General features: G+C 45.2%; 1 protein-coding gene across 1 annotated transcript in view; it reads left to right on the top strand.

Annotated features, from left to right (window-relative positions):
- Window positions 1-13004, top strand: part of prss16 (serine protease 16) — a 39234-nt gene that overhangs the window by 15050 nt on the left and 11180 nt on the right. Inside the window, exons 4-8 of the mRNA XM_043680943.2 lie at window positions 1248-1377; window positions 6268-6391; window positions 7761-7838; window positions 8970-9017; window positions 12024-12293. Coding sequence (XP_043536878.2) covers window positions 1248-1377; window positions 6268-6391; window positions 7761-7838; window positions 8970-9017; window positions 12024-12293 — 650 coding nt within the window. The remainder of the gene's footprint in view (window positions 1-1247; window positions 1378-6267; window positions 6392-7760; window positions 7839-8969; window positions 9018-12023; window positions 12294-13004) is intronic.

Raw genomic sequence — 13004 nt, 5'->3', positions numbered from 1 at the left:
CACCTTGCATTCCATTTGCCACCCCTTTAACCTGTCTATATCTTATGTCCTCTTCATAACTTGCTTTCTTACTTACCTAGAAGCAGGCTTGAGGGGCCAAATGGCCTGCTTCTAGTTTGATCTCATTGTCAGCAAATTTGACATCCGCATCCTCCATTCCTGTCCATATCAGTTAGATGAATTGTCAACAGTTGAGGTCCCAGCTCTAATCTGTGCAGCACACCACTCATTACATCTTGTCAAATTGAAAAAGACCCATTTGTGCCTACTGTTTTCAGTTGGCAGTCCAGTCTTCTATCCATGCCAACCGATACACCTTTTATCTTAAGCTTTGATTTCCCACAACCTTTGATGTTGCAGTTGTCAAAAATACTCTACTTGCCAGAGTACAGTTGTTTCCCATAATCACCACCACATCAACCAACTCCAATTGTTGAGGTAAACACTTTTTTTTTCCTTTTACAAAACCATGTTGATTCTGCCTATGCTCCTTTTTAACTTATTCAAGTTTCCTGCTATAACTTCTTTACTCTTAATCTACCAAGGGGAAGTTAAATCAACTAGCCTTTAGGGATCTGCTTTTTGTCTTTCCCTTTTTTTAATAAAGGTTTTGCTGACTTCCAACTTAATGGATTGCCCTCTGATTCAAGGGAATTTGAATTTCTGCCCCAATCCCCTAGTGTAGGGATTTGGAATGACTAATCCAGGTCCCTGAGTGGAAGAGAGTTGCCCATTCCTGTGAGGAACTACCAATGTATAAAAATCCAGGTTCATAACATAAGGGCAGGGTGGGCTCAATGGGTTGAATGGCTGCCTCATGTTCCTATTTTTATAATCTCTATACGATTGTCCCTACAACAACATAGGACCTGCTCAAATCACAAGTGGTACTTGAGAACAGGCAATTATATACTGCTCAGGCTGAGGGAACCAGAGTGTTATACATTGCTGGATGTGCCCTGCAGGTTACTGTATGCCTTGACAGTGGGTCTGTTTTCAATTCTACAGCTCCTCGATGATTTTGTTCTTGACATTCTGATCTAAGTCAGGCAATTTATGAAAGAGCCAATCTGCCTTTCTATAGCACCTTCACTGAACTGTGCTTCCTATAGTGGCTGGTAGTTGCTGGGGGATGGGCTGCTTGGTCGGTGGGGTAATATACTCAGCTGGGAGCAAAGAAGGATTTTGGTGTTTCTTGATGTCGTCTTGCACTGATTTTGTCTCTTGCTGTGCTTCTGTTTCTGCAGGTGAACATGTGGACCTAGCACAGAAATACAGGGCCCTGTTGGTCTCCCTGGAGCACCGGTATTATGGAAAAAGCATTAATCCTGATGGACTGACCAATCAGAACATCCAGTTTCTGTCCAGCCAACAAGCGTAAGCTGGTTTCTTAACTGAACAATGATTTGAGTCCTGTCTCATCCTGACTGTTGCATCTCCTTGTCCTCTCTCCTTTAATAATGTTCTTCTCTGCTCCCTTTCTAGCTTGAGTCAAATTGAGACTGAGGTTCTCCTGTCTCTGTCTCTGTCTCTGTCTCTGTCTCTGTCTCTGTCTCTGTCTCTGTCTCTGTCTCTGTCTCTGTCTCTGTCTCTGTCTCTGTCTCTGTCTCTGTCTCTGTCTCTGTCTCTGTCTCTGTCTCTGTCTCTGTCTCTGTCTCTGAATAACCCCTTGCCAGAACTGAAGGGTTTTATATTTCTGTGCGGAGTCACTTAGTCTTTATCTCCCAGCTCTAAAGTTACCTGGGGAAAGTGCTGAGCCAATGTCTTGAGCTGCTGTAGTTTGGTGTGGCTCAGAGGGGCATGTGCAGATGCTGGTGTTCCTTTTTTTTAAGATAGTGGAGGATACAGGATTGGAAAGTTTTCAGTGGAAGGAGTGTTAGTGAGTCACTGCTGTACATTTGCATGTACTGTGGTCATGGTGTGTCAACATTGGCATGAGTGAAAGTAGTGGATGTGGTACCAATCAAGCAAGCTGCTTTGTCCTGGATATTGTTAAGCTGCTTGTGTTGTTGGAGCTGCACCCATCCAGGCAAGTGGGGTGTATTCTATCACACTCCTGACTTGTAGATGGTTTTGGGGAGTCTGGAGGTGAGTTACTTTCTGTAGGATTCCTAGCCTTTGACCTGCTCTTGTAGCCACAGTAGTCATATGGCTATTCCAGTTCAATTCCTGGTCATAGAATCATATGATACAGAAGAGACCCTTTGCTCCATGTCCGTGCTGCCAAAATTATGCTACTACTAGCACTAGTCCTAATTTTACAAAGGGTAAATGGTAACCCCAGACTATGTCAAACATTTTGTGGGGAATTTGGTGATACTGATGCCACTTATTGTCAAGCTGATAACTGGGTTCTGCCTGATTGGAGATGTTCATCGTGTGGCCACAAAATTGCACTCACCACTTAGCAGGCCATGGTAAGGAAGAATCAACCACAAAACCCAATGAACCATGGCTGCCTGATTTAAGTCATTGTTTGGACCACTCCCATCTCATTTTTGTGGCCTCGTTTGGCTTGCCAATGTCAAGAAAACATTGGACTGTCCACTAATGACATGCAGAGAAACCAAAGCAGGATATAAGAGCAGGATTAGGCCATTCAGCCCATCAAGTTGGCTCTGCCATTCAATCATGGCTGATGTGATTCTTGACCCCATTTCCTGCCTTCTCCTCGTTACCTTTTTGATCCCCTTACTCAGTAAGAACCTATCTATCTCTGTCTTAAATACGCTTTAATAACTTTGGCCGTCACAGATCCACCACCTTGCTGTGTTCTGGGGTCCTAGCCCCTCTACTAGTGGAAACATCTTCACTCTATCCAGGCCTCTTGGTATTCTCTAAGTTTCAGTGAGAGCGCAACCGCCCTTTCTCTTCACCCCCGCCGCACCCCCCCGCCCCACCATTGTTCTAAACTTCTTTGAATACTGACCCAGAATCCTCAATTGCTTCTCATGACAAGCCTTACATCACCTGGATCGTTCTGATGAACTTCCTCCAGACACCCTCCAAGGTCAGCACATCCATCCTGAAATATGGGGTACAGAACTGCTCTCTATTCCAAATGTGGTCCGATCAGAGTCTGATTAAAACCTGAGCAGTAAATCCCTGCTATTGTACTCTAGCGCACTTGAAATTAATGCTGACGTTGCGTTTGCCTTCCAAACTGCCATCTCAACCTTCATATTAACCTGAAGAGAATCCTGAACTAGGATTCCTAAGTCCCTTTGGGCTTCAGGTTTCCAAAGCCTTTCCTTATTTAGAAAACAGTCTAATCTGTTCAAGTACTTCTGCAGCCTTCCTGCTTCCTTAACACAGCCTGTACCTCCATCTTTGTCATCTGCAAATTTAGCCCTGAATTCCTTTGTTACTGTATAACATAAATTGTGTTCCCGACACCAACCTCCATGGATTTCTGTTGCTCACCGACTGCCATCATGAAAGACACACTTATCCCTACGCTCTGCCTTCTGCCAGTCAGCCAGTCCTCTCTGTCAGTATCTTGTCCTGAACACCATGGGCTCTGCACCTTATTTTCCAGTCCCCTGTGCAGCACCTTTTTGTCAAAGGCCTTCTGAAAATCCAAAAAGCTCTTGTCCACTGGCTCTCCTTTGTCTAACTTGCTTGTTACCACCTCAAAGAATTCTAACATGTCAAGCATGACTTCCCCTTGACAAAGCCATGCTTGACATTTCATGTACTCTGCAATCTAATCCTTAATAGTGAAGTCTCAAATCTTACCAATGACCAAAGTCAGGCTAACTGGCTTAAATTTCTGCCTTCTGAACAGGGGTGAGACATTAGTCATTTGAGCCCTCTGGGACTCTCTTTTGACTGCCATCCTCCAAGATCACCACCAATGCCTCCACAATCTCCTTTGCTGACTCCTTCAGAATTCCTCCCAGGGGTGTAGTCCACCTGGCCCAGGCTATTTATCTACTTTCAGACTTCTCTGCTTCCCCAGTACCTCTGTAGAGATGGCCACTTTACTTACCCTTGCTCCTGACTCTCTTGAGCCTCTGGTATCTTCCACCATGAAAACTGATGTAAAGTACCTGTTCAATTCCTCTGCCATTTCTTTGTTCCCCATAACTACTATTCCTGCCTCATTTTCCAGCGGTTCACTCTTGTCTCTCTTACCTTTTCAATAATCTTTTTTAAAAAAACTTCTATCAGTCTTATTATTAGCTTCTTTACACTTTTTTTTTGTCTCCACATTACCTTTTTGTTCTCTTCTGGTTTTTAAAGGTTTCCTGATTCTCTGGCTTCCTGCTAATCTTATTTCTCTTTTGATTTTATGCTGTTCCTGATTACCTTGTCGTCATCCTCTTTTTTTTTTTAGTAGTATGTTCGTCCTTGGGATAAAGTTTTGCTGTGCTTCCCGAAGTAGCTGAGGAATTTCTGCCATTGCTGTTGTGCCATCTTCCCTGCTGGACTCCCCTTCCAATCAACTCTGGCCAGCTCCTCCCTCATTTGTAATTGCCTTACACTCCATTGTAATACCATCACATCTGATTCCAGCTTTTTGCTCTCCCTTTTTTCCTCTCTCCCAGGTGAATGCTATCCTTTTTTGCCCCTTAGGGCTTCCTTCATCTTGAGCCCCCTGATCAAGTCGGTTATATTTACACAGCTCCACCAGAATTGCCTGGTCCATGGGCTCTGCCACAAGCTGCAATAAAAAATCATCTAGATATTCCACAGGTTCCTTTTTCTTGGGATTTGCTCCAAATTTGATTTTCCGAGTTCACTTGCATATTGAAGTCCCCCGTGATTATTGAAAGAATGACTTTCTTGCATGCCTTTCCTTTCTGATTTATTTTCTGCCCAACATACTGACTACTGCTTGGAGGCCTGTACATAACACTGAAGTCTCTTTTCCTTTGGTCGTCTTTGTGGTTCCTTAACTGCCTGCACAATTTATATGCCTTCTGACCCTAAATTGCTATTGCCTTTTTGCTATCTATCTATTTAATTTCATCTCTCACTAACAAGATGACCCCTGGTCCGCTGCCCCACCTGCCTGTCCTTGCAATAGGAAGCATATCCTTGGATATTTAATTCCTGCCTCTGATACCCAGAACATTGTATTGGCAAACTTCAAAAAGTGTTATGAGTTCATTTACCTTGTTTTATATACTGCGTGCATTTAAATACAACACAATCAGTTCTGCATTGACCATCCCCCTTCTGGTACAGGTAGTTATCCTCCCATTGGCTGTGTCTGCAGTTGGATTCCTGACCAGTTCCATAATCTGTTGTCATAGCTGTCCTGGGAACTTTAATAATATCTCTCCCAGCATTCTTCTTCACTAATTAGTCTTACCTTTTTTGATTCCATTTCCATGCAACCGAGCTCACTCCTTTAGGGATTGAAGCAAGCAGTCTAAAGACTCTACTTGGACTCTTTTGAATTAAAGCAAACTGAACTTCTGATTAACCTTGCAGCAACCTTTCCTGGTAAAAGGCTTTTTTTTTTATTGCTCATCTCCTGCTATGGCCCTCCCCTTGATTAGATTACTTAGTGTGGAAACAGGCCCTTCGGCCCAACAAGTCCTCACCGACCCCGCCGAAGCATAACCCACCCAGACCCATTCTCTTACATTTACCCCTTCACCTAACACTGCAGGCAATTTAGCGTGGCCAATTCACCTAACCTGCACGTTTTTGGATTGTGGGAGGAAACCGGAGCACCCGGAGGAAACCCACTCAGACACGGGGAGAATATGCAATATGGGAATTGAACCCGGGTCTCTGGCGCTGTGAGGCAGCAGTGCTAACCACTATGCCACCGTGCTGCCCACAATTCCCTCCAGATCCAAATGAGGTACCAGCCACTCACTCGAGGCTTTATTTCTTGTTTATAGCCAGACAATCCATCTGCAAACTCTGCCAACCTCCACCTCTGACATCTTGCACATCCTTCACTTGTTGTAGTCTACCACTTGTACCTCACTGGCCTGTGGGCTGTTGAATTTTCACCGTCTCTCTCTCTTTCTGAAGATACTTCTTCAGAATGATCTTTTTGATCTCTTAATAATCTCAGCCTGGAACTAGCCCCTTCAATTTGGCTCTAACCTTTCCTATTCAGTGGTTGTGTGGAATTGTATTTGATTTTTATTGCTGTGAAGTTCATTGGAATATTTTATATGCTCGGTAGAGGCAGCTTCTGGTACTTTCTTAGTTTTGGACTTTGGCCTTTTGGCTCTTCACCGTTTTTGGCCTTGCTTGGTTATCCTGGTGGCCCCTAACTCAATGTGCTTCTTTGGATAGGCTCGCTGACCTAGCAACATTCCATGAGTTCATTGGCCAACAGTACAATCTGACCAGAAACAATCGCTGGGTTTGCTTTGGGGGTTCTTACCCAGGCTCCCTCTCTGCATGGTTCCGGCTGAAGGTAAGAAGGGATCAGCTTATGGCTGCAAACCAGTTGTGAATCTGCCTGACTTGAGGCAGCGCTTGGGTAGTTACCATTCTGATAATGATCTAAACCCCACCCCTCCAATGCCTCAATTGAATCTGCCTCTGCAACGCTTTTGAGAAATGCATTCCACTCACTGCATGAATTAGATTTTCTTCCTGTCTGTACTACTTTTGCCAGTCAACTTAAATGACTGCCCTCTTGTTCTTGATCCTTTCACAAGTGGAACTTTTTTTTTCTTCCTATTTACTTTATTCAGACTTCTCGTAATTTTGAACATCTCTGTCAAATCTCCTCTGTTTTCTCTTCCCAAGAAAAGTCCCAACTTTTCCAAGCTAGCTTCATAATGGAAATTTCTTGTTCAATCTTGTGAATCATCTCTGCACCCTCTCTAATAACTTCAAAGTGCCCAGAACTAGGGGTAATATTCCAGTTGAAAACTGCTAACTGTCAATCAGTCCACAGTTAAATTGCTCACAATCTTCTGAACAGTAATTCTGGTATTTGATGTGGTTCTACTCTGGGACAATTCCTAAATAATGCAGACTGCACTAAGTAGGACAGAGGGTAAACTGTTCAGGGTTACAAGTAGGGATCAGTGATGCATGCACTAGAAGCTAATATACGAATGCATGGGGATTCTGCTTTATGTAGGCATCCAGGACACACACCCCTACGTTTGTGGAGGGGGTGCTGGCTTGGTGCAGAAGGTTAATCATGGGTGGCACAGTGGCTCACTGGTTAGTACTGTTCCCTTAGCACCAGGGCTTTGGGTTTGATTTCACCCTCAGGAGACTCTGTTTGGAATTTGCATGTTGTCTGTATGAGTTTCTGCCAGGTGCGCTCCTTTCCTCTCCAGTTTAAAGATGTGCAGGTTAGGTGGATTGGCAATTTAGCATGGCCAATGGTGTCCAGAGGATCTGTAGGTTAGGTAGGTTCTCCATGGGAAATGGAGGGATAGGGTAGGTTTGGATGGGATGCTTTTCAGAGGGTCACAGTGAACTCTATCTGAATGGCCTGCTTCCATACTGTAGGATTATATAACAACATAGCGAGGTCCCATAAAAAGCAAGGTAACTATCTATTTGCTAGGATGGCTATTTTTGGTGTTAGTCAAGGGATAACCGGACTTGAGTGAAGGCAGAAAATAATTGGGTACAGGTACTGGAGAACATCAGTGAGAGCATGAATCTTTTTCATGTGATAAAATGAGCTTTGTGATAGGTTTAACTTGCACCAAGGGAACACAGACTGGAGTTTGGTCCCAGTCCTGATATCTGCTTGATATGTGCTTCACATCTGCCTGATAGTATAGTCTGACTTTTTATTTTTAATCCCCCAATAGTTCCCTCACTTGGCTTTTGCTGCTGTTGCTTCGTCTGCTCCTGTCCGAGCCCAGCTGGATTTCACTGGATTCAACAAGGTAAGATTTGCCCTTCTCTCAGACTGCTTTCTGTCAGCCTGCTTCCACAGCTTCTGGGTCCTCCAGCTGCTTTGCTAGTTTGGAAAAGACTGACTTACAGTCTACCATGCTAACTGCTCACAAACTGAAATTTAGTGAAGACCTCTTCCTAACACTTACAGTTCAGCGTGGCATAGTTTGAGATGTTCCAAACAAATATATATGCTACTAGTCTGTCTTCAAAACACCGTGGATTCTGTGTGCTAGTTGAATTATTTATATCTCTAATGGAGTTAATAGCTGCTTTTCTAGACTTCCTGGTTCCACCAAAATGATTAGATTAGATTAGATTCCCGACAGTGTGGAAACAGGCCCTTCAGCCCAACTAGTCCACACCGACCCTCTGAAGAGTAACCTCACCCAGACCCACTTCTCCCTAACTAATGCACCTAACTCTACGGGCAACTTAGCATGACCAATCCACCTAACCTGCACATCTTTGGACTGTGGGAGGAAACTGGAGCAGCCGGAGGAAACCCACGCAGACACTGGGAGAATGTGCAGACTCCACACACAGTTGCCAGAGGCTGGAATCGAAACCCAGTCCCAGGTGCTGTGAGGCAGCACTGCTAACCACTGAGCCACCATGCCATCCCAAAAAGAAATCCCTTTTACAAAAGGTGCCTTTAGCTTCTTTGTCCTGAACTCCCCGAATGATCTAAATCACTTTATCGGCATGTTTAAGACAACCGGTCTACAACTGAGGGAGGTTGCTAATTATTCTCAGTACTAACTCTGATTATAATTCATAAACACAAGTGAACCATTGAAGTGGATTTACCTCTACGCTGTTTGCCAGGCACTAAATGTTTCCATTTACCTGCCTTTTGTTTCAAAAATACAACTCCACTAATCACGAAAGCAAGAAATTCCGTCACGTTCTCCCTCCTGTAGTTAGATCCAGAGTAGAGATCCCACTACACTCCCAAGGCAGGTAAGATATGAATGAGATTTGAGGGGGACATCCTCATACGGAGTCATTGCTATTTGAGGGTGGAGGAGCAGTTTGGGATCATGCTTGAAAGAAGAGTCTCACGGGAGATCGCTTTCTCTCCTATTCCTTTTGACACTGATGCATTGTCTATTTTACAGGTTGTGTCACAGAGCCTGTCAAACCCAGTGGTGGGCGGATCCATGAAGGTAAAAATTCATTCAACTGGCACTTCTGTCTCTTGCTGTCTTGCTCACTCAGTCTCATTGGTCTAGAATAGAATCATAGAATTTGCAGCATGAAAACAGATCTTTGTTTCAAAACCATCAGGCCTGTAAGACAGTCACATGACACAACCTAAACCTTTTTCGGTATAAAGGCTCCCACCTCACCTTAGTCACTATCTCTATAATGGAGTCAGTGTACTGCTATGGACCAAGCCAGACTGCCTCCAACATTTCAGGAAAGTAGCCTGGACCCTAACTTTCTAGTTTGTTTTAAGCAGGTGTAAAATGGATGTACCAGGAGTAATGCAGTTGGCCCAACCACGTCGTTTTAAACAAAAGTTTGTTTGCAAGATTACAGAATGAAACAAAACAGAAGAGAACAGAATATAGAATAACAACAGATTATCCCAACATTTTTGGGGTGGCTCCGTGGCGAGCACTGCTGCCTCACAGCACCAGGTCCCAGGTTATGATTCCAGCCTCTGGCGACTGTCTGTGTGGAGTTTGCACGTTCTCCCCGGGTCTGTGTAGGTTTCCTCCGGGTGCTCCGGTTTCCTCCCACAGTCCAAAGATGTGCAGGTAAGGTGAATTGGCCATGCTAAATTGCCCATAGATTAGGTGTGTTAGTGAGAGGGAAATGGGTTTGGGTGGGTTATTCTTTTGGAGGGTCATTATTACATTACATTACATTAGTGTGGAAACAGGCCCTTCGGCCCAACAAGTCCACACCGACCCGCCGAAGCGCAACCCACCCATACCCCTACATTTACCCCTTACCTAACACTACGGGCAATTTAGCATGGCCAATTCACCTGACCTGCATATCTTTGGACTGTGGGAAGAAACCAGAGCACCCGGAGGAAACCTACACAGACACGGGGAGAATGTGCAAACTCCACACAGTCAGTCGCCTGAGGCAGGAATTGAACCCGGGTCTCTGGCACTGAGGCCACTGTGCCACCGTGCCGCCCACATGTCGGTGTGGACTTGTTGGTCCGAAGGGCCTGTTTCCACACTTAGCGAATCTAATAATCTTAGCGGTGCTATTGCAACTGCTTGCAACAATTCCAATAAATACCCCTTGGGGGGGTGGGGGGAAGAAAGGTAAAGTCTGACAGGAGAGGTTCAGCATTTGGTGTAGCTGTTTCTTTGAATAGTAGCCTCAAAACTGCTTGCTCTGAAAACCAGACTGCTAAAGCTAAGCCAAAGCAGAGAAAAGCGGAACTGGAGAACTGGCCACTCCCAGTTCATTGTACAAGTGTTTTTGTTTTGAAACCTTAAGCCTTTGCTTGAGGCAGTATCTGTTAGCAATAATCAAATTGGTCCTAAAGCCCTTCAAACCTAGACCTCCTGGTGTTTCTGCATTTATGACCTCCTCTCTTGAAAAACCAAGGACAACCTAACCTTGTCAAAGGAACAGCATCATTATGCACTGTCATTAGTCAGATGTTTGCTACTATAAATACGTGCATCAGTGCACACAGGAGAAAGTGAGGACTGCAGATGCTGGAGATCAGCTGAAAAATGTGTTGCTGGAAAAGTGCAGCAGGTAAAGCAGCATCCAAGGAGCAGGAGAATCTATGTTTTGGGCATAAGCCCTTCAGTACACACAACCCAGACTGTCTTATAGGATAGCAGGCCATTCAGCCCATCAAGTCCACACTGACCCTCCAAAGAGCATTCCACCTAGACCCACCCCATCCCTATAATCTTGAATTTTCCATTGCCAACCCACATAGTTTGCACATTTAACCTGCACTTCTTTGGGCTTTGGTAGGAAGCCAGAACTTTAAGGGAGAATGGGTAATCCTACAGTTTACACAAAGGTGGAAGTGAACCTGGGTCCCTTGTGCTGTAAGGCAGCAGTGCTAACCACTGAGCTATCATGCTGCTCCATATGATGCACCCCTTTAAATAAACTTGTGTCCGTCTCAACCAGAACCCAATTTTTCTTGGGATATTTGTGTGGTTTAATGTATTTGGGAAAGCTCATCAGACACCTCCCACCTCACATCTGTGGTAATGCTGTGCCTTTGAGGCTATTTTGTCATAATATGGCTTTTGTTTTGAGTTTGCACAAGATGTGCTCAGTTGGGCTAGTGGAGACCACTTGGGTAAACAGCTTGGGAGGCCTTGGATTTCTTTTAGCCCCCTAAATGGGTGTGGCCAGCTCTCTGTCAGATCGCGATTTGTTGGTTTTGGTTTATCAGAAGCTGTAGGATCTTGACCGAGTTGGAAGCTTCAGTGAATGTCTCCTGGCTGCTGCTACTCTCTGAATCATCTCTTGATATTTCTTTCCTCCTGGATTGGAGAACTGCATGTGAGATTCTGTCTGAATTTGCCTTTTCACCAAGATGTTTTGTTTCTGGGATGCTACTAAGTTCCTTTTTCTTTGGTTGTTTTGCTTAATATTGAGTAGTTTGACCATTTACACTGGCATCTGGAACTCAGCACTTCACATTTACCTTTTAAAATAAAAAGTTGGGGTCGAAGATACCCATTTTTGAGGGGTCTGGTCTGGTCCATAACAATTATCACCAGATGAAGCTCATTGTGAGTGTAGTCTGGGAGTTAGCCTGATTCTGGATGACATCAGGAATGGGGTAATTCAATACCAGTCAGAATAGGCCTAATGAGGTAGAGCAAGGAGAGGAGATGCCATTTCCTCCACACCCTGAACATTTTGAGGTCCTTCTCCAAAATAGTAAAACCCATGTTCTGCCCTTAATAGTCTGCCTGACTGAATCCAGAACTAAATCTGGCTCTGGCATTTCTAGTCTTTCTGCAGCTTTTGTTTTGCCCAGAGTGGTTTAATTGAAGGTTTTACTCCTTCCCTGGTGCAGGAGTCACCAGAGCAGGTCCACAGGAAATGCTTCAGGTGGGCCTGGGAGCATGGCCTAGCTAGTCAGGCTTCAGGTGGAGATGGAGGCCTAATTCCTGCTGAGTTGCTATTGCCTTTCTCTCTCTCTCTCTCTCCCATCCCGGCAGTGCCGGTCTGCAGTGGCAAGTGCTTTCTCCCAGTTGGATCGGATCATGGCGGGCAGCAACACCTCCCAGCTGGAGGTTGACTTCAAGTCGTGCCAGAAGCTGAACGGGAGCGACGACCGTGCGGAGTTTGCCTGCAACCTGGCCAGTATTGTCATGGGAACCGTCCAGTACAACAAGGTGGTGTTGAGCAGAAACATCGCCAACCTGTGCCAGATCATGACCAATCAGAGCCTGGGCTCCGTCTACCAGCGGTTGATGGTCCTCAACAAGGTGAGGGGTGGGGGAGTGTGTGGTGGTGGTGAGCATTGTGTGGGGGCAGGGCTGTTGGTCAGTGAGGTGGGTGGGGGTGTTTGACTCCTCGATGTATTATATGGGGGATGGCTCTGCTCTTGTTCCCATCTGCTATATGACTTGTGAGGAAATGGGAGCATGAACCCCAGCCATTTCCTTTCACTGAGAATGGTGGGGGGGGGGGGGGGGGGGTGTAGAAATTTTGACTATAGAATTTAGCTGGGTGGGCCTCAAATTCTGTGTTCATTAGAATCCCTACAGTGAAAGCAGGCCATTCAGCTTGTTGGATCCACACTGAACCTCCTAAAGAACATCCTACCCAGACCCACCCCATCCCTCTAACTTTGCATTCTCCATGGCTAATCCACTTAGCCTGAACACAATGGGCAATTTACCATGGGCAGTCCATCTAACCTGCTCATCTTTGGACTGTAGAAGGAAACCAGAGCACCCAGAAGAAACCCATACAGACTCAAGTAGAATGGGCAAACTCCACAGTGACCCAAGGGTAGAATAGAACCCATGTGCCTGGCATTGTGAGGCAGCAGTGCTAACCACTGAGCCACCAAGTCACCCTCTTGTGTAAATTTAAAGTATAAATTTTGTAAACTGAAACGTCATCCTTTGACCCTCTGGGTATCAGGGTCTGGGGCAAACAGACCATGCTGGAGAAACTCAGCAGGTCTGGAA

Source organism: Chiloscyllium plagiosum, unplaced genomic scaffold (genome assembly GCF_037043375.1).
Source record: "Chiloscyllium plagiosum isolate Xiang-an unplaced genomic scaffold, Cpla_swu_hap1 HiC_scaffold_47, whole genome shotgun sequence".
Taxonomy (NCBI): Eukaryota; Metazoa; Chordata; class Chondrichthyes; order Orectolobiformes; family Hemiscylliidae; genus Chiloscyllium; species Chiloscyllium plagiosum.
The sequence above is the reverse complement of the archived record's forward strand: the minus strand, read 5'-3'. Positions and strand labels throughout refer to the sequence as shown.